Source organism: Biomphalaria glabrata, chromosome 1 (assembly GCF_947242115.1).
Source record: "Biomphalaria glabrata chromosome 1, xgBioGlab47.1, whole genome shotgun sequence".
In the NCBI taxonomy this organism is placed as follows: Eukaryota; Metazoa; Mollusca; class Gastropoda; family Planorbidae; genus Biomphalaria; species Biomphalaria glabrata.
This window is the reverse complement of record NC_074711.1, coordinates 54,156,305-54,178,572: the sequence shown is the minus strand read 5'-3', so window position 1 is coordinate 54,178,572 and position 22,268 is coordinate 54,156,305. Positions and strand designations below refer to the sequence as shown.

The following is a 22,268-nucleotide window of genomic DNA, read 5'->3' as shown; positions in this document are numbered from 1 at the left end:
TACTTTTAAGTTTTTAAATTACCTCCAAATACCAAAAGTCTTTTTAAGGACGGAGTGGGGTAACAAAATGCATTAAATGTATACATACATTCAAAGTTATATCAAATTATTTACAATAGTAACAAAATATTTTTCAATGTGATTGAGTCCTGACATAAAAAAGCATAGTCAAAACCATTTGAATGAGAAAATATTTCTATTAGCTTTGCTTAATATTACGTAACAGCGTACACTCTTGAAATTTATTGAAATTGTGTAACACTAAACCATTTAAGTCCTTATTTTCATAAACCAAGAATTCATAAGCTAAAACTAAAAAACTTTAATTAGATATAGTTAAGAAAAGTAAAAAAAAAATGAGCTCAAATGCTGTTCTGGTGCTAATATTAAATTACTCTATAAATGCTGTATAAAATCTTGCATTTCAAAAAGAAAGCATGTATTCAAATATAGTAATGTGATCATGAAGTTAGTCACAACATTGTGAACACATGTAGCAAGTCAACGTTTGTGCAGTGCAATTTAGAGAGGCTATTGCAGGTTTTGATCATCACATTGACATTAGCAAAAAAAAAAAGCATTTTACAGTTTCCTTTTTTTTTTTCTCTCTAACATTACATTTTAAGAAACAATTTAGATTTAAGCATCTGCACAAGAAAAATATTTTAAATTATAAAACTACTGCCTGGTCGTGCGATATTCACGCTGGACTGTTGTTCGGATGGTCCTGGGTTCTTGCCCTGCCAGCTGTCATCCCCCGTCATCTGCGAGAGGTTCGGACTAGGAAGTAAATTATCTTCAACTACGAAGGAACATCCGAAACATGTAAAACATCAAAAAGCAAAGTAAGCCACCAGATTATCTTTGAACAATTTTAAGCTCACAGTCTGCCCAACTTTTTTAAAGATTCAGAGTTGGTTTTACACATATCTGCACTACATCTATTTCATGTCACATCAATAAAAATATTTTTAAAAAAAAAGCATCAGAGAACAACTGCCATGTTGTATCCAGATTACCCTAAAACTAACAATCTATATAAAAGAAAAGAAACAATTCTGATGTACACAAATTTAACAATATAATTGTAAGTATCACTGTTATTTGGAATGATAGAGATTTGACAGAGTAAGAAGTAAAAAGCACAATTTTTTAAAATTTGTCATGGAAAAAGTAGTCGTAGCATAATTCAATTTCTATAACAATTAGCATTAGTAATTCAAACAAAACAAGAAATAAGTTGTAAGATGCAAATGGAGTAAAGTGAGGCTATTTAGAAGATTTTCAAAAATTTAATGAGAATACAGTTAAGATTATTCAACATATAATTAAAAAAAAACAACTTTTTAAACAAACAACAAATGCCATTCAATGCTCACTATCTATATATATGTATATTAATATGATTCAAACATGCTACAGTATTTCTTTATTATTCATGCAGGAGTTACTAATTAACGATATGTAAAATTTATCATTTATTCTCATTAAAATCTATGCAAATTATACATGATTGATACATTTTTAATAATATGAAGGTAATTTTTTTCACCAACCAGAGTAAACGATTGACATACAATTCCCTTTTTTTTAAAAATTAGCTTATTCACATTATCAGTTGTATCAATGGTCTAAAATCTTAATTTTCAAAAGTATAAATTTTTTAATTAAAAAAAAAACAAAAAAACTTTTAAAATGATTATAATTTTGATATTTCAGAAATATGAACATAAAAACAAATATCCAAAAATAAAACATTAATATAGCAATAGAAATAAAATGTAAAAAGTCTGGTTGAAAAACAAAAGAAAAAAAACTTAAATGCTTTATAATTATAACATTAACTATATTAATTTGGTGAAATGAATCAACAATAGATAACAAGCAATTAAACATTCTGAAATAGAAGAAATTATTCCAGCAATACAGTAGTACATCTAATGATTACCATCTAGGATTACTTGAATAGAAATAATAGTTACTAGTAATATTGGGCTATGTAAATAACAACAAATATCGATATGTGCTTCTATAACAATAAACAAGCTTCGAAATGAATTTCACAAGGACAAACAGCAAGCATCATGGTATACATTTTAAAATGTAATTAATTTTGATAGAAAAATGATACATTTGTAAGTAATAGCTATTGAAATTAATAGCCAAGAAGAACAAGGACGTCATTGCAGTTTTTGATGGAGAAAAGGGTGAGGCATAAACAAGCTGTTTAGCATATTATTAAATCTTTTTTTTTTCTCTCCAAATGACATCCCTGTATTTTCTTCTTCATCTAGCCAGATTTTTTGCTGCTGAGCTGGAAGCTCTTTTGCAAACATCTTTGTATAAGATACTGAAACATGGATTATTTCTCAAGTTCTTATATATTATAAAACAATTTCTCATTCAGATGATATTTTTGTATAAGGTGCTGAAATATGAATAATTTCTCAAATTCTACAATTGCCTATGAAGGCAAACAGTTTTATAGGGCAGGGAAAATATAATTATAAGGCTTTGAGAGTACTCTGTGACTAGTTTACTGACAATAAACTCAAGTTCAAACCATGGCTATAAATGAATGTTAAAGCCCGTTTAGCAGCCTATCAATAATAATAAAACTAACATGAGAAATGCAATCAGGCCAATTTGTAAACTCACTGTTATGGAGCTTTTACTAATAGAAAATAAGTGGCCAGGATTTGAAAATAATTTGTAGGCATATTTATGCAAACATAAATTTGTCAAAGCCATTATTTAACTTTAGATGTGATGGTCTCAGCAAAATAAATCTTTAAAGCCACCAGAAAATGACAAAAAACAAAAAAAAAAATCAAAATTTCCTAAAAGCTGAAAATATTTATAAAAAAGTTAATCAATAAACTGTTTAGATTTTAAGCAATAATATTATATACTTTAGATGCTTTTTTCTCTTTCAAGAAAAAAAATTAATTTCAAACATAAAAGGAAGAAAAAATAACAATTTATATAACGTCCAAATTAAAATTAGACAATCAACATTTTTTGTTTCAACAAAAAGGTTGAAATTTTAGTATCAATGTTTTGTGACCAGAGTTAACTATCTTTGTTGTCATTTAAAAGTTTACAAATATAATAATGCTACAAATATAGACTGTTTACAAGCACTTTATTTATCTATCATATGAGAAACAGAAGAGAAAACTACTAAACATGGGCAACAATTGGTATCAGTGGCTGACTCCTACTACTTGTGCATACGTGGGTAGAGGACTACAGTTCTTGACATTGCCAGCAGATATTTGGTTGTATGGTGGAGGTGTTCCCAAAGGTGCCGTGTACAACTGATTACTGGGATGATATCTGCTCAGTGAGCCCTGTGAGCGAATAAAAGATCATAAGTTAGTATATCTATAACAGTGAAACTATCTCTATACATATACATATATACAAAAGCCTTCACTTTCTCATTACTAATTCTTCCACTTGTGGTGGACAAAAAAAAAAGGAAAATTTAACCTGTTATTGCTTGCCTTGGGTCTAGAACAACTAAGATATTGTCATGATCGAAACTGCAGCAGACAAATTTACCAAAAACGATTTTTTCTATTTGCGATTTTGACCCATATGTTTTTTAAAGCTGACATGTCAAAAAAGTACAATATGATACTTCCTTCCATTAGTAAGAACTATCTAAACTCTTTTTTTGGGGGGAGTAAATTTCAATGGCGTGAAATTAGCTTTAGAAGACATTATATAAAAACAAAAATCAACATAGAGCTTATGAAATACTTAAAATGTTTGTAAAATGTTCAACATGTTTCGGATATTCCTTCAGAGTTGAAGATAATTTACTTCCTAGTTCAAATCTCTCGCAGGATGACAGGGGGATGGGAGCAAGCAGGGTTTGAACCGAGGACCATCGATAAATCTGAACAACAGCCCAGAGCGCAAACCATATGACCAGGCAGCTTAAATGTTGAATTAAGAAGCTGAAGAAAAGTCAGTGTGACATGGAAGTCATAAACGCTGAAAAAAAAGAGTCCTTTCCCACACAAGCACTCATCCTCTGAGTGAAAAGGTGACAGAACGTCATTTGAGATTTTAGGGACATATCCTAATTGAGGCATGGTGGCTGAGAAGTAAAGCATTTGGCTTCCAAAATGGGGGGCCTGGGTTTTAATCCTGGTGAAGACTGGGAATTTTAATTTTGGGATCTTTGGGCAAAAAACAAGGTTGGCCACATAAAAAATGGCATCAAACCTTCTTAGAAGACCTAAGCACCAGCAGGGAAAAAGACTCGTCATCTATGACCGATCTCTGTGGAGAGAGCTTGCCGCTTATGCACCAAGCTGGTTGTGATCATGAGTTGGATATATTTTTCCCCTTTTTCTAGCTGCAAATCAAACTGTGCCTAACAGTGTACTTACTATTGAGTCTACTTCCTGTAAGGGAGTATAACTGTAACTACTTATGATGACAGGTCCGTTTGTCAAAAATCTGTTTCTCCAGAGGCAGGCACACAGGGACAGAAGGAACATGAAGAAAAGTACACCACACCTGAAAGTTTATAAAAGTGAATTATTTAGCATAGTTACCAGGCTCATTAATTTATACAAGTTATCAAATCTGATTTCTAGCTTTGTATACGTAAAAAATTTTTAAAGTTTTGATTGAATCAAAATGCAGAACATCTTGGTTACATCAATTACATTTACAAAATTAAATTTTTAAAAACAAGTACACTAAAATATACTGTTACACAAATATTAAATAATTAGGTCTATTTCTTATTCTGTATGGCGATCTAACAGAAGGTAGGAGAGCCACTGGTTGCCCACTTTTATGGTATACGGATGTATGCAAACATGATATGAAGTTCTTCAAATTTGACACTAGCAGCTAGGAAAAAGTGGCACTGGATAGATCCACATGGAGAGAGAGCATAAAGGAAGGGTCTCAGATTGCAGATGCCATACACAATAGCAGCAGAAAGAAGGGTGAAAATGCAACTACGCCTGGTGATTACATATGCCCAACCTGTGACCGTAGCTGTGTATTAAGGATTGACCTCTTTAGTCACACAAGAAGTTGCAAAGGGAAAAGATCGTCTCTCGAGACGTAAAATGGCACAGACAGAGGTCTATTTCTTATTCTGTTTTACTGCTAATAAAATATGTTAGAGCTACATTAACAATTCCTATTTTTTAACCTACTTTCTTTTCACCATTTCTCCAAGGTAAATGTCAACAAAATTCCTTTAGACTGTGTGTATATATATATACTAGCCTGACATTACCCGCAGCCTGCGGGTCTTAGTTTGTGTTTACTCATCTAATGGATTGGATTTAGATGTATGTTAAACTTATCTAATGATCCTTTCACGTTTTTCTCTTTCGCTACGAAAATAATGTTAGTTTTGCGAAAATGGGTGTATCCGAAGCTGATACATTTATATCTATTAAAAACGAAAGGAGCGATAGATGAATAGGATATAAAGTACAATTAAAACGGGTTTACCCAATTTGTTAAATGAATGGTATTATAAGTAAGTCAGGGCGTTCTGAATTCGCAGATATATGGAACGAATTTATGTAAAAATGCTTTTGAAACACAAATTTGAAGGTTAATTTTATTAAATAATGAAATCAATAGACTATATTTTGTATTTCCATGTGTCAAAGTAAAAAACTATATGTGCAAAGTGTAGTTCTTAAAATTAGATCTAGATCTAAATTCTAAATCCTTTCGATCTTTTCTCATGTCAACATTGTAAACAAAGCCTAGATCCATATAATACTATAGCTTTAATAGAGTCTGTCAACTTTTTTTTTGAGGGTCTTAAGTTTGTTTTAAGGCTACAATACATACACTATGGTCTAAGTTAGTACCCAAGGAACATTTCTGCCAAGTTTTATCAAGATTGGTCAAGCGTTTTTGATTTCTATTCGTAACATACATACACACATACATACATACGCCTCACATTCTACTTTATAAAGTAGATATATATATATATATATATATATATTTATTATTTATTTAGTTATTTATAACTCTATAGAGAGACTGAAATTCACAAATACCATCAAGTAAGTTAGGTTTCAAAATCAAAGATAGTTTATTTGACCAATTAGTTTATTTTTACACAGACCACTGGAATTCTAGCTATTAAATGTTTAACAAACTTTTCATTAGTGACATAAGATTGTGGAGTAAGCAACATTTAAGGTTTATAAATTTTAAAAATATTGACACATTGGAGTCAAAGGAAAACAATTTGAAATTACAGACATTATGCCTAACTATGAGTTATAGTTTAAGTGGTTCATAGACTGGCTATTTACTATAAAATAAGTCTCCCTACCAAAAATACCACAGATCCCAGACTTTGTAAGATGGACAGCACATATTGTCCCCACAGCAGTACTCTTCCTCTGTACACCTGTCAGATTTAAATGAACCACATATTTAGCTCAATGCAGCTTAAATGAATTTAACATATTAAGTAAATTCTATTGACAAAGTTAACCAGTTATTACTGCTGTTTTGATTTTTCAATACTTAACAGAAGCATTATATAAATACTAGATGATATATTTTTGATGTTCTTAGCATTATTAGATTATACAGAATGAAGAAGAAAGAAAAAAACAAGAACACAGATTCATACAAACTTCTCTACTTTTTCCTCCTCCAATGTAACAGTCCCATAGAGACAGCCTTTATTACAATTTAGTCTTCCGAATATGTATATTATATATATACAATGAAATTACTTTGGTTCATCATCATTTCAATTCTAAACTCGAGATCAATTCCTTATCTATAGCCATCCCTTATACATTTGGTATAGCTAATACAGAAAAAAAATATCCTTATTACACCCTCTACAAAGGCCCCTCCTGCAACCCCCACACATAGTCCTATATAAAAAGGACCGTACAAAGTGTAGGATGTGAAATCTTATTTTTTGAAGGAACGTACGATTTACACGATTCTTCAGCTCTTCAGTTATATATATTATGGGTGCACTGGATTGCATTTTTTGATAACCAGCCGAAGCCAGATTTGGTTGGATGGTAATATGAGATACGGTAAATAGCATAATACTGAACATTATGCAAAACTTCTCAATAGCATACTATACCTAAGCTACATTTTTTATTTTACTTTTTCTTCACCTTATTTTTTTTTAAACTGTGTCACTCATTGATAAATTAAAGTTGATCATCATTTATTAACAGATATTATAAACTATCTGTGTAACTTGATTGTGGATTTAGAATATATATACACATGTGTACTAATGTTAAGCTCTCAAAGGTAAAGTGCAAGTGACACTTTCTTTTATTGTAATCTGAAATTTACATTTCTTAGCTGATCTAGTTATGAATCATTATAAAAAATCCAATTAGTTTACTAATGAATACAATTTAATAAATGATAAAACTATGAACTCTCATTAGGATTGCTAATAGTTTATACTCAAAGAAGAAGACAGTACATTCTATACAAGGTATTGCTAAACAAATACTTACTTGTCATTATCACAGTAATAAGAATAAACCTGCAAAAAAGAAAAAATACAAGAGACGATCATAGCTTTACCTGAATATACTTAGCAATTGGTTTATTTATAATAAAATTAATACATTTAAACATCCATTTTGAAAATAGCCACTACTAAAGACCATAGAGGCCAATCTGTAAGAACTTCATTTCAGGAGAAATGTATTCAGTCAAGACTGTAAAGCATCCACCCAATTGACATGGTTAGAAAGGAGAGTCATGTACATAACTATGTTTTAATACAGTAGATGTATGTCAAGAAATGTTGCTCTTAATTTTTTATTAAAAAAAAACAACTCTGCAAATCTTTAGGACAAAGAAAAAAAAGAAAGAAATAGAGCTGTAAAAACCTGAATAACATCATGAATTTAACAGTTTATTTGTGATGGTAGATTAAATCTTGTGACTAATGACTTCAAAAAGATATCCCTGATAACCATCCACTACAGAGCTCAGCTGGTCAAAAACAAATTAGACCTTACATTGTTCATTTCTTCCTATAACGTGTGGTAACCAAAATCTCTACGGCTAATTAGTAATTATGTCATTATTTCCTATCTTCACAAACTCAAAACTTATGGTTAAAATCCAACCCCTCTCGAGTCTAGCACATGTCATAATCTAAAGATAACCATCTGATAGTCCAAGCATATCCACCCCAGAGATGCCTACATGCCAAAATGGAAATGTGTATTCCCAGAACTGGAAATGTGAATTTTGAGGGGCAAATGTGTATTTTCCTAAATATAAAGAAATAAACTTAGGAAAGACTAAAAATCATTCAAGCACGTAACATACATGAAATGCAGCAATCCTAAAGTTAACACAGCATAAAGTTATATAAATTTTCTACATTTGTCAAAATATTTACACTTTTAGTCTTTGTCATAGACTTTTCTAGAATATGTTAGAAAGATGCCATTACTAACACTTTGCAATGATTTTATGATCTAGTGTATACATCCCACATTCTCTAATAGCGGCAACAGAAAATTCTTTCAGAAGAATGGGAATTTTGGTTACAAGTGAAATTAGACTTAAACCAGATTTAATGGTTATCTTATCTTCTTATCTTATATAATACAGACGTTACTTCAAAAAAGAAGATGATTACGTCCTACGCGTCATGCATATTAACCAATGACTTACATTCCACCAAGTCACTGGTTTTCCTGGCTAGCTCAGGCAACCCATTCCATGCTCTAATAGCACTAGGGAAGAGGGAGTATTTGTACAAATTTGTCCTAGCATATGGGACAAGAAATGTGCCTTTATCTTTGTGTCTTGCAGAGTATTTTATTAAATTTTGTTTTTGTATTTGAAGATTATGGTTCAGTGTTTTATGTATAATTGCTACTTTACTTTTGAGTCTTCTGTCCTGAAGGCTTTCTAAATTTAGTGATTTTACAAAGGGTGTTACTCTAGTCAAATGTGAATATTCATTTGTTATGAATCTCACTGCTCTATTTTGTGTCTCTTCCAGTTTCTTAATGTTATCTTGAGTTGATGGGTCCCAAACGGAGGATGCATATTCTATTATTGGCCTAACCAAGGTTAAATAACATTTTAGTTTTATGTTATTATTTGATTTATAGAAATTTCTTTTAATAAATCCTAATGCTTTGTTTGATTTTTTTATAGTTTCATCAATATGTGGATTCCATGACAGTTTTTCATTTATTATAACACCTAGGTATTTTATGTTTTTAGTCTGTGTTACTGGTTTGCCATGAATAAGATAAGAGGAATTAATTTGTTTTAGTTTTTTTGTTACTCTTAACAACTGACATTTTTCTTGATGGAAAGACATGCTCCAATTTGATTCCCATTTCATCTAATTCTCTTTGTAAAATATCTGTGTCTTGTGTTGTTTTTATAGTTCTGTACATTATGCAATCGTCTGCAAATAATCTGACTTTTGTTCCTGGGGTAATGCAATTTGGTAAATCATTTATGTAAATTAAGAAAAGTAGTGGACCTAAGACAGTTCCTTGAGGTACACCTGAGTTTACTGTTATCGGTGTTGATTTAGAGCTATTTATTATTACAGTTTGTTCTCTCCCTATCAGAAAATCTTTAATCCACTGATGCAATGGACCATTAATGCCGAAACATTTTAATTTTTTAAGCAAACTATGGTGGTGAACTTTGTCAAAAGCCTTGGAAAAATCTAGTAAGATAGCATCTATTTGTTCACTATTATCTAAACCTATCTATTTGTTCACTATTATCTAAACCTATCTATTTGTTCACTATTATCTAAACCTTTGTTTTTGTATAATGGTTTGCTAAGCTGGATCAGTGACATCTAATTCTATAAAAGTAGTTTTGTTTTAGGCAATTTCTTTACAAGATATCCAGACTTACTTAGACTTAGACTTAGGTCCTCCTGCGCCGTTCGGCGCATTGGGCGGCAAGCTGTCTCCATAATGATCTGTCACTGGCAATGTCTGAAGCCTCCTCCCACCTGGTGTCCACTGTTCTGGGGTCCTCCATGAAGTTGTGTCGCCAGATAATACGAGGACGTCCCTGTATGTGCTTTCCTCGTTTTGGCTTCCATGATATCGCATCTCTTGGTGTGCGTAATTCATTTTGACGTAGAACATGTCCCGCAAACCTCATGCGACGCTCAGTCACAACCTCAGACTCCCAGTTCGGCATAGGATTTCCTTGTTTGAGATCCGGTCTGTGTAACTGACTCCCAAAATCCATCTCAGCCATCTCTGTTGAGCCACATTTAGTCTTTTCTCAATTTTGACAGATGACTTCCACGTCTCACATGCATATGTAGCAGTTGGAATGACGATTGTGTTGAGAAGGTGTATTTTTGTCTCGAGTCCAATGGCTTGGCTAGTCCAAATAGGCTGCAGCCTTTGGAAAATGCTCCCTGCCTTTCCTATTCGGCATGCTACATCATGGTAACCATCTCCATCATTTGTTATGATGCTGCCAAGGTACGTGAACTTGTCCAGCTCATCAAGCTTTGACTCGCCAAGTCTGACGGGGACACCCTTTGCCTTATATCCCACTCGCATAATTTTAGTCTTATCCAAGTTTATGCGGAGGCCAATTTTGGGTGCCTCTCTGTCTAGGCTCTCCGTCATTTCTTGAATGCATTTATTTGTAGCCCCGAGTAGTGCAACATCATCAGCAAAGTCCAAGTCCGTCAATCAGAGTTGTTCATGCCATGGAATACCAAAGGCAGTCTGGTTCATTGCTCTCCTCATTATGTAGTCGATGGCTAGGAGGAAAAGGAAGGGAGATAAGATGCACCCCTGTCTCACACCTGTCTCGATTGTAAAAAACTCTGTTGTTCCCTCTTCTGTTTTAATGCAGCAACTAGACTGACTGTAAAGGTGTCGTAGGATCTGGACGAATTTTTCTGGGATACCGTATTCTCTAACTATTTTCCATAGTGATTCTCGGTGGACACTATCAAACGCTTTTTTGAAGTCCACAAAACTGTTCGTTAGCCGTTGTTGGTACTCAAGACTTTGTTCTACAATATTTCGTAAAACGAAAATCTGCTCTGTACATGATCTGCCTCTTCGGAAACCTGCTTGTTCTTCTCTGAGCCTTTCATCTACAGACTGTTGAAGCCGTCTCAACAAAACAGTGCTGAATACTTTGCCTGGGACAGAGAGGAGAGTAATGCCCCTCCAGTTGTTGCAGTCTGCCAAGTTGCCCTTTTTTGGAAGCTTTACAATCACTCCCTTTTGCCAGTCCTCTGGGACTTTTGAAGTTCGCCAACAGAGATTTAAGAGATCAGTCATTCTGTTAACAATGCACTGTCCCCCATATTTTAGCATTTCTGCTGATTTCATGTCTAGTCCTGGTGCTTTGTTATTCTTTAGCACTGCTATGGCCATGGTAACCTCCTCAGCAGTTATTGGGTCTGTCTTGACCTTGAGATCATTGTCTGGAGAGGGGTCCTTGAATATGTAAGTTAGGTCTGGCGACAGTTGGTTAAGGGTCTCTTTAAAGTGCTCTACCCATCTTGCATCCTGTTCTTCTTTCGTTAACAAAGTTTTGCCTTGCTTGTCTTTTATTGGTGCCCCATGTCCACTCTTTGCTCCAGTGAGATCTTGGACAATATGATGGAGGGTTTTTGTGTCATTTCTGCTTGCAGCTGCTTGTGCCTCTTGTCCCTTCTGCTCAATCCAGTCCTGTTTATCTTGCCGACAGCTTCTCTTTACTTTCAGATCTGCTTCCCTATAGGCTATAGGGGTATCAAGACAATGGAAATATTTATAACATTTTGAAAGAATTCAGATTTTCTTCTATCAGACCATTCTTTGCTGAGTTCACAATGAAAGCTTTGACATCATCTACAATCACTAGATCTAATAACAAACATTTTATAATTTATATATAACTTTTTTCAGGCAGATAATCGTAATTAGTCATTGAACCTGTTTCTAATATAAAAGCTGGACTATTGAGTCTTTTGAATAGCTGTTATAAGATAAAGATAAAGTCTTGAGTCTTAAAGTTTTATTAGTTTTAGTCTCTTAGACTTAGACTCCAGAAAATTAAGAATTACACTAGATTCACTACATCATACTAACATCTAATAGTACATCTAGAATAATTGGGACTATCTAGAATTCTAGATAGATCTAGACTCTAGACTAGAATCTAAAATCGGTAATCATTCGACAGCAAAATCTAGTAAATGTAGAGACTAGAATCTAGATGATCAAGAATGTCAAGATCTTTTAATTTTAAGATTTAAGATAGATGATAATATCATAATAGATCTAAAAATAAAATGTCAACATTATATTTTATTATTAGATCTATAAAATACTTAAATTATAAATAGTATTATAATTCTACATTAGATTCTATATATTATTTAATATAATTATTATTGATTATTGTCAATTATTGTAGTCTAGATTCTAAATCATAATGCTTATAGATCTAGTCTCAATCTAGATCTATCTAAATTAAATTGTAATTGTAACTAGATCTAGACTCTAATAATATTCTGTAACTAAATTTGTTTAATAATTACTAAGTAGGTCTAAGTCTAAACTAATTGTTATTAATTTTTCGGTAATTTCCGCTACGCGCTAGTGACTAGTGACACAGACAAAGAAAAGACTAAAGGACATTTCAGTAATGTAACATGTCAGATGTCTTCTGACTGGAAATCCGAAATCTAGACTACATCTACATGACAGCTACTATGTAACAGAAAAGACTTGATAAACAAAAACATACCGAATCTACAAAAAATAATAATAACGTAGCTCGAGATAGGAGAACACATATCCAATCTGTTTGGGTAGCCATTTTCGTAACCTTTGCCCTATCAGCTGCACGATAGTGCTGTCACCGTTTATTTAGATTGACTAGCGAGTTAAGGTTCCTGAAATTGAACGATTGGATCACAGATATGAAATATCGATTAGATAGTGTTGCCAACAAAATTATCTCGAATGAAACAAAATGATTTGTTAACTACTGACTTAGCTCTATAATAGATTCTATATTTTTAATTGCAATAAAACGTACAAGCTTTTAACCATTGCATATCCCTATTATGAGAATGAGTGATTAGTAAGAAAGAGGAGTTTGGCGTAAGAGGGAGTTTGAACGAGAGACGTACGGCTAAACTTGAGCGTGAAGAGAGATTGAGGAAAAAAGCGATGGCAGAGGAGGAGAGATTGAGGAAGGAGGCGAAGGCAGAGGAAGAGAGATTGAGAAGAGAGGCGAAGACAGATGAGGCTGCTAAACATGAACGCGAGGAGCAGGCCAAGCGTGAGGAGCACGAGATGTGGAAAGAGAGAGATGCTGGGAGGTCTAGGCACTCAAGAGAGAAGAGGAACTGAAACTGGCAAGGCTTAAAGAGATAAGTCTGCGCCAGAGGCAGGTGCAGTGGCAGGTCAGGCAGTTGAGGTGCGACATATATAAGAGAGTCTTGGACAGGCTAGACAAGAACTTCCAAGGCATGAAGGAAGACGAAGACCTTCTGGCGTACCCACTGGTGGATCCAGGGGGAGGGGGGGCGGTAGGTGGCGGTCGCCCCCCCCCCCCCCCACTTGGACAACGATGAATTTTAGTATAGAATTCACACAATTTGTATAAGAATTTATTAATTATGTTAATAATATATACTAATTATTTATATTTCAACCTATTTTTAGATTATTTCGCCCCCCCCCCTTTCTAGTATGTTGGCCAATTTGGTGGGGTTTGGAGTTGGCAAAGGCATCAATCCCGCCCCCCTTCATAAACTTTCGAGTGGGGGGGGGGCAATTTATTTCTAGAAATCACAGCTGTTGGCCGATTGGGGGGGGGGGTGAAAACCTTAACTGCCCTTCCCACCTAAACCCTTTGATTGGGGGAAGTGGGCCTACCTTTATGGAGAAATGATAGTTTGTGAACAAAATTAGTTGAATCAAAATATAATTTATAGGCCTCATGGGCGTAACCAGGTGTGGGGGGGGTACCCCCCCCCGAAATGAAATCCCCCCTTTGGGGGGGGGGTCGGAATTTAGTGAATGATTTTTTTGGTTTTGATTTTGTTTATTTTAGGTGAGATTTTAATACTAAACCATCAATTGCCCCAGCACAACCAATGGGGTTTTGAGTTTAAAACCCCTTACCGGGGGGTTTTGAGTTTAAAACCCCCTACCAGGGGGGTTCGAGTTTAAAAACCCCTACCAGGGGTTTTGTGTTTTAAACCCCCTACTATGGGTTTTGAGTTTTAAACCCCCTACTTGGGGTTTTTGCAGTTAACCCCCCCCCTCTTCTATAAAACAAAACAAAACAAAAATGCGAAAATCCCTTAATTCCAAGAGTACAGTTAAGGGAGATTTTGATTTTAAAACCCACTCCAAAATTTACGATAAACCCCCTCTTCAATATAAAAAAAAGTTAATTACGCACTCAAAATATTATGAGCGTATCTAAATGGGTTTTGACTTAGTTTTTAGTTTAAACCCCACTTCAGCGGGATTTGAAGGTAAAAATACCTCTTTAATAATAAAAACAAAGCAAATAATTATACACTCAAAATGTTTTGAGTGTAGTCAAAGGGGCTTTGAGTTTAAACTCCCCTCCAGTGGAGTTTGAAGCTAAAAAGTACCTCTTCAATATAAATAAAAGCAAATTACTCACACTAAAATCTATGAACGCAGCCAAAAGGGTTTTGAGTTTAAACCCCCCGCCAGGGGGGTTTGAGGCTAAAAAAATACATCTTCAGTGTAAGAAAAAAAGCAAATTAAGCACTCAAAATGCTATGAGCGTTGCCAAAAGGGGTTTTGAGTTTAAACCCCCATTCAGAGGGGTTTAATGCTAAAAATACCTCTTCAATATAAAAAAAAAAGCAAATTACACACTAAAATTATTTGAGCGTAGCCAATGCAATCGGGGGTTTTGAGTTTAAACCCCTCTTCTACAGATGGCGTTTCTTTAAAGTTTAAAACCCCTCCAGATGGTTTTGAGTTTAAGATCCCCCTACAGAGCATTTTGAGGTGGAAAACACCCAACAGATGATTTTGACGATAAAACTTCTCTTTTCGATATAAAATATAAAGCAAACTACAGTCGCTTAATTCCAAGAGCGTATTCAAGAGTGGTTACACATTTTTACCAATGGCAGGGCTCCCTTGATAAACTGCAGTGATTAGTCATCTGCCGAAATTGAAAAACACTAAATGTGGCTCAACAAAGATGGCTAATACAGATTTTAGGAGTCAGTTATATAGATCGGGTTTAAATCAAGGAAATCCTATGCCGAACTGGGAGTCGACCCTTTATTAAGATTGTGAGAGAGCGACGCATGAGGTTTGCGGGACATGTTCTCCAACAAAATGAATTACGCATAAGAAGAGTTGCAATGATATCCTAGTACAACTTGACGCCACTCATTCATTGAGGTCCTCATGGCAGGTGGGAAGAGGCTTCAGACATTACCAGTGACAGATTTTTATGGAAACAGCTTGACGTCATATGCTCCGAACGGCGCGGTAGGGTCTAAGTCAGTAAGAATAGCACATTAGGTTTTTGAACTAAAACTTTTTAATAGCAGGAAAATGCACTGTAGATACCTCAGAATATGCATTTTGATGGCTTTCAATACCAGAAATAGTGATTGGCGGCGGAGCTTCGTCCCGCGCTAGCGCTCCCCAGACCCCATTGATAGTAATGGCAGGGAATCTACAATTTTATGGAAACAGCTTGACGGCAAATGCACCAAACGGCGCGGAAGGGTCTAAGTCAGTAAGAATAGCACATTAGGTTTTTGAAATAAAACTTTTTAATAGCAGGAAAATGCACTGTAGATACCTCAGAATATGCATTTTGTTGGCTTTCAATATCAGAAATAGTGTTTGGCGGCGGGGCTCCGCCCCGCGCTGGGGGAGCTCCTAGCGCTCCCCCTGACCCCCTTGCTAGTATTGAATCTACAATTTTTCCACTAACTCATGGAAGAACCTATTCTAGGGCACAATAAACGTCTTCCGAAAGAATGAAGGGTCAGAATGCAATAAAGGTTATGTACACACACACACACACATAAATACATATTTTAAAAAATTTCGCGCGGGGGGGGGGGGTCGAGGGGGGGGAGAAAAAAATCCACCCTCCCAACCCCCCCCCCCCCCGAAAAAAAATCCTGGCTACGCCCATGATAGGCCTATTTTGTGTCGCTCCTTTGTTGGTATCTTGGCCGATTCGGTGGGGTAAGGGTTGGGGGATTGCATCTGCTGCCCTCCGAGTGGGGGGGGCGGTCCTATTTTTATGGAGAAATCATAGTTTGTGAACAAAATTAGTAGAATATCTATGAAAATATAAGCTATGTATTGATATGTGAACCCATTTGTATATTATGTCACATCACACTATAATCTCAAATTTTATCCTTAGTAAATATAAAATGAAAAAGGGTTGTACCAGGTGGGAGGGGCGATACATGCAATCACCTTCCGCCCATCGGACAAAGCAATACTTTTTGTATTGTAGTTAATTATGAAATTACAAAATTTATTTTTAAAAATGTCACTAATATTATATATATATATATATGCTATAAATTAAATTCTTATATCGAGTCGACCAACCCCTATTCTTTAATGCCAAATATGCAATCATTAGCAAAAATTATAAAAAGGAGCGAGTATAAATCGTTTTCACTCTACCGCCCCTTCTCTTTCCAGACGAAAACATATTATGATGTTTTAAAACATAATAGTCAAATATGGCGACAGAGTTTATGTAAATAATACACATGAATTTATCTTAATTTTTAAAGAAAGACAATTATGATGAGTTCTGAATCCAAATGTTCTTTTCCTAGTCGCCTTTTTCCAACCTTGACTCAATCTTCCATTTTTAGCGGCCCCCGAAAGGGGAAAAGACGATATTAGTTTTGTGCGAAATGTCTGTCCGTCTGTCCGTCTGACCGTCCGTCCCGTTTAGATCTCGTAAACTAGAAAAGATATTGAAAATCCGACATCACAATATTTTAGACCATTCAAAGTTCTGATGCAACGGCTACTTTTTTTTTTCTGAAAGCGAAAAATCTAATTTTTAAAATCAGTTATGCAAGCAGTTTTTTAAAGAGAAAAAGCTAATTAGTATGCATTATAAGTTAGACCTAATTTAAAATGAATAGTAATCTTATAAACTTCATTTTTATGACCTTTTTTTTTTATTGCGGAAATTTTTTTTTTAATTAGAGATTGAGTCTTTTCAAAACAATATTGTATTGGATCAATAATAAGACATCAGTTAGGCCAAGGGAGGCGCGGTGGCTTAGCGATAAAGCGCTTGGCTTCCGAACTGGGGTTTCGGGTTCAAATCCTTGTGAAGACTGGGAATTTCAACTTTGGAATCTTTGGGCGCCTCTGAGTTCACTCAGCTCTAATGGGTACCTGACATTAGTTGGGGAAAAGTATAGGCGGTTGGTCGTTGTGCTGGCTACATGACACCTTCGCTAATCGTAGGCCACAAAAACAGATGAAAATTACATAATCTGTCCTATAGACCACAAGTTCTAAAAGGGGAACTAGTTATGCCAGGTTCACATCTAAATTTACATTCACTTTCACCTATCCTTTGATCTGCGGGACCGTTGGGGCACTACACAAGATCTGTTAACCTTCTTTCTCCATTCTTATCTCTCATTTGTCTTTGATATAATTTCATTTGCATGTTCTTTCTGAAAATATTGAAGCCTGCCTGGATGGACCTTTTCGGGGACCGATTTTGAGTTTGTGTTTCCACACAAACTGTCTTTTGTAACCTTGTTTTTATTATAGTTCTGTAACAAAACAAAGTTACAAACATGCCTATTTAACAAAATGTATCACTTACAAATGAGCTTTTTTTTTTATAAATATTATTTTTCGAACTTTTTTTTTCGGCGGCGATCCTCAAAGCCTTAAGCTAAATATGTGGGGTATCTTCAAGTCGTTTTATTTGCAATGTAAAATGTTTTCCATGTTTCGGATGTTCCTTTAGAATTGAATATAGTTTACTTCCTAGTCCAAACCTCCCGCAGGACGACGGGGGATGGGAGCGGGCAGGGTTTGAACCCGGGACCATCGATAAATCCAAAAGACAGTCCAGCGCGCAAATCGCATGACCAGGCAGCCATCCAATGTATTAAGGGCCTATAAATTAATGTTAGAGTATTTTTCAAGTAAAACATTTTTCAAAAGTTCCTTTTTTAATAGGATGAATAATGAGCTGTAGATGTCAGGAAGCGTTTCTGCAGTGAAGAAAGCAAGAAAAAGCGTTTGGCGTAGGGGCTTCGCCCCGAACCCCACTGATAGATAATTAGCTGTAGATGTCAAGAGAATGTATTTCTGCAGTGAAAAATGCAAGAAAACGCTTTTAGCGTAAGGGCTTTACCCCAAACCCCACCGAGAAGGCTTACACCGCACCCCCAGACCCCCAAGCTATTAAGAGAGAGGCCTCAACATGACTGTATTTTTTGTTTTGTTTTTTCGCCGAAGTTTGAGAAACACTCCTTTTTTTTCTCATATATATACATCATGGGCATTATAGCCACGGCGGGGGGGGGGGGGGCTTGGGGTTTACCCCCCTCCGAAATGAAATCCCAATGCATTGCCGCCCAATTAATGCTGCGCCGAACGACGCGTGAGGATCTAAGTCAGTAAGAATAGTACATAAAGTTTTAAAAATAAAACTTTTTTAATAGCAGGATAATGTGCTGTAGATACCTCAGTATATGCATTTTGTTGGCTTTTAATACCGAAAATCGGGTTTGGCGGGGGGGGGGGGCTCTGCCCAGCGCTGTGGGGAGATCATGCAGCGCTTCCCCAGACCTCCTTGCAGGCAATGGCGGGGAGTCTACAATTTTTCCACTAACTCCAGGAAGAACCTATTCTATGGTACAATATAAACGTCTTCCGAAAGAATGAAATGATTAATTATGTACACAAACACGCACGCATACACACACATGTAATTTGTTGTGAAAAACACTATTTATATAAAGATAAATAGTTATATTTTCTTATGAATAGATTAATTGTTTTCTTAATCAAAAAACTTAATTATTTATACGAGTAGGCCTACTGTTTATTGTTTGGAGAAAAACAAAATTGTGGCTTTTTAAAAACGTTGAAATTTTGTAAATTGTAATTTTTGGCTATTCCGACTAAAAAGGTTGCCGATCCCTGATCTAGATCAATAAATAGATCTATGTCTTTTTCTAAAAAAAAAAAAAAAATAATTAGATCTAATTAACAGTATAGTTCCATGATTTTTTAAAGGTAAAACAATCTGGGTAATTTTTGAGGCATTAGATTCTATATCGTAGTTATATTTAGGATCTAGATTCTGGGTAGAAAAATAAAACGGCGGAAACTGAGTCATTTTTAAGATAAAACGAAACCATATCTAGTCTAGAATCTAATGGATCTATAAGTTTGTAAAATGTTAATCACTTATAAATACTAGATCTAGATCTACTTACTTTAGACTTACTAGAAGTCTAGATTATCTAGATCTAGTACTAGATTTTTTATATGATTAATGAAAGTATTACTAATAAGTAATATATATATATAATACAGTTAGACCAGTTAGTACATGATAATATAATAATCATAATAAAAAATATAATATTATAATATTCCTATACTCTACTCTATACTAAATACTAGGCCTAGGCTATACTAAGTTACATAGACTTATAATATACTCAATTATCATATATAGAAGTCTAGAGTCTATAATTATATTATTATAATAATAAATAATTTAATATTTTAATAATTTAAATAATTACTAGATCTATAATTAGTTAAATTAGATCTAGATAAGTCTAGATTCCTAGATTCTATCTAGAATCTAGCTAGACTTCTAGAGTGACTAGCACTAGAGTTCTAGAGTATCACTAGAGTGTGACTAGAGTCATTAGACTAGAAATACTAGATTCTAGAATCCTAGATTGGTCACTAGATAGTAGATTAGATCAAGTACTGAAGTAGATCTAATATAATTATATATAATACTAATATATTATATACTTATATAGACGAGATTCTTATATTAGGCACACCGTATTCGGGAACTAGGTCAAATTTTTATTATATTTTTTTATTTGGTGACGGTTTAACTTACAAAAAAACTGAAAGCAGATTCTTATTCTGCGACTAAAGTGTCTAAAGGACTATAAAAATAGCTGTGTTTCTTTGAATTACCACTCATAACTCATAGTCAAGATTTTATTTTTTGAAAATAAATCAGGTCACTTCATGCTCCTATATAATACAATAGTATAATAACGCAGTTTTTGTGCATTCTCCTTTAGCGCACATCGAGCACCGTTAAGAAACACCACTATTCGGCACTATGTTATTGCTAATAAATTATATCTGTGTTAATTAAAAATTATTTAGATTGTATTAAAAGAAGTAAATTCACTTCTCCAATATGTATTGCCCTTCTCTCTCTCTCTCTCTCTCTCTCTCTCTCTCTCTCTCTCTCTATATATATATATATATATATATATATATATATATATATATATATATATATATATATATATATATATATATATATATATATATATATATCGTTTATAGTTTTTTTATTTATATATGCCTACCTATATAATCTATGTGTAGAAACAGACAGAAATAAATATATATAAATTATAGATCTATAAATTAATTATTATAATTTAATAAACATGACATTTTCAACTAGGCTACATGTATTCTCTGTCTCTTTCTTTTAATTCCCATCCAAGGACCCTCTTCTTTTCATAATTTGGAAGTTCGTTTTGTTACACCTTAACATCCCCTCTCTCCCATAGATAGATAGATGCTTATAATTATAATTCTTTTCATGACTCTCTCCCCCTTCCCTCCACTGCCTGTATGATAGGTTGTGACACTACACGCTTAGTGTATACCTCTCCTCACCACCAGAGCTCGCCTGGCGTGATCACCTGCAGTGGGCATGGTCTCTGGCTTCAAATTAGCAGCCCGCCTTTTTTCTCTCATTTATAAATTATATATTCTAGATATCTCGATCTAGGTCACTTTTATTCATTGAAAAAATCATAGATTTATTAATCCCAATAATATTTCTTATTACGATTTTGCCTTGTGCACTATAGGAGAATGTGTTAAATTCATTATTATCGTTGAAACACCTCCTTTTTTAATTTTACAGCTAACAGTATGAATGTGATTGGAATGTCTTTCTAAAGATGTTTGGGAGCTTATTTTGATATATCCACCAGCCTACGATCAAACAGGCTAATATTATAGCCTTCATTCCTTATATGGGTATGAATTGCAGAGGGAGGTTAAAACAATAGCTTTACATAGAGGTCACAGAGGATCTAAAAAACTGCCCTCTGCTTTGGAAAAGCGGAACAAAAATACAGGAACTTATCTAAAATTGGACATCCACAGTCCCGAAACGTCGTTTTGAGCTCCAAACATAAAAACAAATTAATTATAAACAAAATAAGCGACGTGTTTCTTAAAGGAGAATTCGATGAGCTGTGCCTTATATAAGAAGCTACTATATATATAATATAATAATAAATATAAAATTATAGTATATAAGTATATTAAATAATATATATATTAATATATTATAATTATATATATTAATATATTATAAATTATATATGAGTGTTTCTCCAGTACTGGTTACAACTAGGTGTTGGTTCACTAAAAAGTCCGTATTTCATAAGATTGTTTTTCTAATGTGCATTAAGAAATGGTTAATCTATAAATTTTGATATTTTGAGCTCATAAGGTGCTAGGGAAATATTGAAATTGTAAAAAATGTGTGAAATTACTACCCAAAATGGCGGCTTTTGATGTAACACGAAACACCATGGTATGATTGAATTAATATCGTACTAAAACCAAGGGGCATAAAACTTCCATCTTTGTTGGGATATGTTAACAAGATCCTCATATTTCAATGTCATTATTTAGTTTTTCTCAAGGTTATCAAAATACTGATTAAACACGGCCACAAAAATGCGTTTGAGGCGCATCGCGATGTGTCCCACTTTATACAGAATTACAATCCTCTATGAATTGTAAACAAGAAATAAATAATATGCTCAACATTGCATTTCTGTTACAACAAGCATTAAAGATTTCTTTTAAAGTATTTTTTTTTGTTAAAAGCTTTCTAAACATGCATAACGAGCTTAAAATAGGTCGAGGTGTCCCAAATGAAGCGCCTGTGCTGCGTGTGTT

General features: G+C 34.2%; 2 protein-coding genes across 3 annotated transcripts in view; one reads left to right on the top strand and one right to left on the bottom strand.

The window, feature by feature from the left end:
- Window positions 1-40: 40 nt before the first annotated feature.
- LOC106058541 (uncharacterized) lies at window positions 41-12,915 on the bottom strand. The gene is made up of 5 exons (XM_056044249.1): window positions 12,778-12,915; window positions 7,518-7,546; window positions 6,344-6,421; window positions 4,407-4,536; window positions 41-3,353 (listed from the first exon to the last, which is right to left on the bottom strand). Exons 1-5 carry the CDS (start codon window positions 12,847-12,849, stop codon window positions 3,207-3,209), a joined length of 456 nt encoding a protein of 151 aa, XP_055900224.1. The 5' UTR covers window positions 12,850-12,915; the 3' UTR covers window positions 41-3,206.
- A 6,441-nt stretch (window positions 12,916-19,356) lies between these two features.
- The window catches only part of LOC106051048 (non-structural maintenance of chromosomes element 4 homolog A-like), a 32,276-nt gene continuing 29,364 nt past the window's right edge, over window positions 19,357-22,268 (top strand). Inside the window, exon 1 of one of the 2 annotated variants that reach the window (XM_056043911.1) lies at window positions 19,357-19,458. The gene's annotated coding sequence lies outside the window, so the exon portion shown is untranslated. Of the gene's footprint in view, window positions 19,470-22,268 lie in introns of both variants that reach the window. The other variant, XM_056043920.1, reaches the window with a different exon arrangement.